The sequence below is a fragment of the Cephus cinctus genome, unplaced genomic scaffold (assembly GCF_000341935.2).
Source record: "Cephus cinctus unplaced genomic scaffold, Ccin1 Ccin1_scaffold0588, whole genome shotgun sequence".
In the NCBI taxonomy this organism is placed as follows: domain Eukaryota; kingdom Metazoa; phylum Arthropoda; class Insecta; order Hymenoptera; family Cephidae; genus Cephus; species Cephus cinctus.
In genome coordinates, this window is record NW_014333235.1 from 15,952 (window position 1) to 20,425 (window position 4,474).

A 4,474-nucleotide genomic window follows, 5' to 3' on the forward strand; every position below is an offset into this window, starting at 1 on the left:
ATATTATTTAATGAAAACGGTAAAGTAGTTTCAGTGATATAAATAAGACAGATGATATACAAAAGAATATAAGAGTTTTGTGGAAAATATATGTGTCCGATTTTTACTGGGTTTACGGAAACTAATCTCGTGCTAAAGTACTAATCTTCTAGTAAAGTAATTAAATGATCCTTTGGATAATGTCAGTATACGTTATTTGTGCTTGACGACGAAAGGATAACCTTTTTTTAGAACTTTATTTTGATCATTTTAGAGTGTTGAGTGCGAAGTGTCAAAGTTAGCGTATAGAATTTGGAATATAGTACACTTGAAGTTTGATGGATAAATTAGTTGCCGACGAGACCATGATTATGTAATTTTGCAGCATAATTGTATAGTGAGATAATAAATTTGTATTCAAAACGCTGCAGCGCAAACGGACGTCAAGCCGCGCGCGAAAGCACGCGTGTTACTCTAGTAATACATAACTTCCCAGAAAGTTCTAAAGGAGGCTTCTGTGGATTATACTAATCATTCGAGCGTCTGTTCTTATTTCATAATTACTATATTTAAAAAAATCAAATGTACATGAAATAATGCTCTACGGTAGTTCTCTTATCATTGTATGCTGTGGCAGCAAAGGATATCATTTATTTATATTTTTATTATTTTATAAACTATAACGTGCAAAATCACTCGTTTGACTATTGTGACAAACTAATTTTGCCACGAATAAAATGGCTTGGCCCATAAACCGAATGTGGAGGGAAAGTGCGTTAATTTCGCACAACTGATGAGGTTGGTATGATTGACATTATTTATTTTCAAGAACTAAAAAATGAACAAATTCAAGTTTGGAAATAGGTAATAAATAGTACATTACGATACAAGTATGCGAAGTATGTGATTCTGTGGAAACACGTACGCGCACGCGTGTCGTGTCCTATTTTTCAACTCGGTGTGCAAAATTCGTAACCTATAAGAAACTAGAGTAAAAATGAGAGTGTAGTATATTGCGATATAATTGCGAGAGGCGGGCTGCGGACGGAGTCCAGGGGCGGAGCCCCAGATGAGGTTTCAGGGGGTGAAGCCCCCCATACTGAGAAAAATACTGTTAAAAGTCATTGTATGTTGTTACATATTGACGTTTAGATTTCGCTGGCAATAACTGCAGTGTAATACTTTTTGCTGCTTCGAGCACGTAGTCTGGTATAATATCTCCGATTTCAGAACCTGATTTATTTTCTGCGCTCATTTTACGAATTTTTTTTAGTGCTGCGCGGTTAATAGATTAATTGATTTATCGATTAATCGGTTAATCGACCAGTTTCAATTAACCTTATCAATAAATTAATCGATTAATCGACACGTTTCAATTAATCTTTGCTGCAGATTAATTGATAAATGGATTGAACCAGATTTGGTGGATAAATTAAACAGCCTCGTAATTCGAAACTTCGGCATAATTTATTTAACATCAGAACATTGGAAACAGCTTAATCTGCGATTAGAACAGCGAACGATTTTGATACAGAAATATTAAGATATTCACATTGTCTGACGACAAGCAATTGCGCTTCGCGTTCACTATATTTTCTGCTGTGGAGAATACCCTTTCAGCGTATATAACGGCGAGTTAAGGTTGCCAGTCTCGAAAAATGGAAAACTCGTCTTGATGATGCACTCCCGGTAGCTGCATATGATCTCCCGTATTCAGCTAACATCAACCGTACTTTTTTTGGGACAACTAGTTTCGCATCCTCCTCCTCGTAAGGTGAATTCTTGTAGCGTGGATCTTGGATATAGAGAAACAGAATTAGGGATGTTAGACCTTATTTTACCAATCAAAATATTTGTTATATTTATTTATCGTTTCTTTATAGAAGCTTTGTTTTCACTAATATTTTTTCTTCGATATTTTCATGTCAGGATACTCAAAATTGTCTACAATGTCCAGCGAAGTGATTTAGAAAAAAAATATTCAGTTGAATTACTTATTATGTGTGTTTATAACTTGAAAAATTCAAACTCTATATCTCAAGAATGATTTGAAATGTCGAGCTGACAGTTTACACGTAATCAAAACAGAAACGCTGTATTGATTTCCAGAAAGTTCAATATCTCCTTGGTTATCTAGTATAGATACTTGTTTGAGAAAGGGCTGCCGACAAAAATGCCTACGCATTTGAAGCATAAATAAAATTTAAAAAATGCAAGCAAAGAAAAGAGGTTTTTCCGAGAAACCGTTACAGAAATGATGGTACCTAAGAATATGGCCAAATGAACGGCGTGCACATTGCAATGTTCGTCGATACTTGTTGCGATCAGAAAAGGATTCCTCAATTCCTCACTGAGGACGTTCTTGAACGTTGTTGATAATGGTCCGTCATCAGTGTTCAAAGTCATATAATTTTCTAACATGCTGTGGATGAGAGGACGAACCATTAATATTGTTACCTCGTTCTCGGAGGACATTACGGTGGTCAAACGTTCAAATGGTTTCAACAGTACTCCCAATATTTCCATGTCTCGCCATCCAGAATCAGATATTTTCATGTTCAAGCTTGATCGAGCGCAGCTAGAAGTAGTTTCATTGTCAATGGCGCAAACAGCCTGACGTTGTTCCAAGATTCTCTCAAGCATATAAAACGTTGAGTTCCACCTTGCACGGCAACTTTGGATCAGTCGATGTTCCAGAAGTTTCAGAGAACGTTGATGATTGATAAGAGCCGTCGTTGCAACATTTGAGTGCTTAAAGTGCGCTACAATGCTGCTTACTTTTTCAATCACACTTTTTAGTTCTTCTAGTGCTAGGCCTCGATGAATAGCGCACTGCAGTGTATGCGCAACACATGGTACACTCTCTCCAACTGATTTAGAAGTACGAACAGCACACGTTATATTACTCGCATTGTCGTGAACAATACCAACAATTTTGTTGCTCAAGTTGCATCGTAGTAAAATATTTTCCCGATGTTCCCTCGAAGTTACTGCTGTATGACGATCTGCAAACTCGATTGTCTCAAGAGTAAAGGTGAACCACTTCCACTCGGAATCAATCCCATGGACTGTTACAGTTACAAAAGATTTGGTACTACGTGAAGACCACGCATTCGTTATAAGCGCGGTATAGCTTGTAGCATCGAGCTTCTCCTCCAACATTGGTTTTACATCAAGATACATTCTTTGAATATTTGAACCAATCGTATGTCGGCCGGGAACATTGAACCTCGGGACAGCAATGTCTATGAAGCCATTAAAAATCCGATTTTCTGAAAAAAATATCGGAAGCATATCGATCGCTACCATTTTGGAAAGAGCTGTCGTTATTACTTCCGTTTGATCAGCCGGAGAAGATAGAACACTGTGGAATTTCGTTTTTCTCAGGACGCAATGTTTTTTCGGACTCTCCATCATCACTCGATACATCTTCATTATTGTGATTATAATTGACTACATCCATTGCGGAATCAATCGTTTTTTCGGACTGGAGTTGTGGCTTATATGCAAAAGCAAAGTGGTTTATCAATCCTACTTCTACGCTGTCGATTTCATTTTCAGCTTATAAGTTACCCTTGTCTCATATTGTTATACTTGTGCTTCAGGTGATATGCCAGTGAAGAAGTTGTACATACCTAGACACGACACCCACAAACCACATAGGGCACATTTCGCTCGATCCTTTTCTGTAAATTTTTTAAAATATTTCCATACTGCACTCTGCATATTGCATATAATGTATTAAATAACGTGAAGTTATATGATGTCGTTCTAGTTTTTTAACATCCGATTGAAAAGTTGGAGCGTTTGACTTTGAAGTGAAGTTATTCGTCACACGTCTGCTTTCTTTAATATTGTATTAAATTTTTCTCGTATAAACTATGCGGCAAAACATCCAACCGATTCTGGATCAAGACGGTGCCATACAGCCGACAAGAAATGGTGCATTTATTTTCATCGACATTTCAAGTAATGATTGCTTACGCTATTCGAGATCTCAATATATCAATAATAAAGACACATGTTATAATACAAATAACCATCAATTAACCCATTTGCATCATCGCTCTACTTAAGCTTTCACATCGAAACATCAGCGACGTTCAACTGTCGAGTGAATCTCATCACCACGCGCGGTCGATCGTATGTGCAGTAACGCGCATCGAAATTATTCATCGACTTTATTAAGAATGTACTTTGTAAACGATGATATAAAGTGTTATATCGCATTTTACATTTTTTTATACAAAAGGAAAAACAAATATTTTTTATAATAAAATAAATTTATTTAAGTTAAATGAGCATATTAATAAATTAATGTTCGTGAAATTCTTTAAAGTGGTCAATACATAATGCTTTATCACAAACATGGCATTTAAAGACTGTCTCCCGTCGAATTGACTTACTTAAGCATAGAACGCATCGTTTTGAAGTTCTATTCCCCTTTGCAGGAGTTGCAGGTATCCGTACAGGAAAATGCCTGCCAGTAAATCGC

At 36.6% G+C, this 4,474-nt stretch overlaps 1 protein-coding gene across 1 annotated transcript; it reads right to left on the reverse strand.

Moving 5' to 3' along the window:
- Nucleotides 1-1,388: 1,388 nt before the first annotated feature.
- Nucleotides 1,389-3,408, reverse strand: LOC107268809 (zinc finger BED domain-containing protein 1-like). Its single transcript, XM_015741939.2, has one exon. The coding sequence runs from the start codon at nt 3,406-3,408 to the stop codon at nt 2,113-2,115; it is 1,296 nt and encodes a 431-aa protein (XP_015597425.1). The 3' UTR covers nt 1,389-2,112.
- Between the last annotated feature and the right edge of the window lie 1,066 nt (nt 3,409-4,474).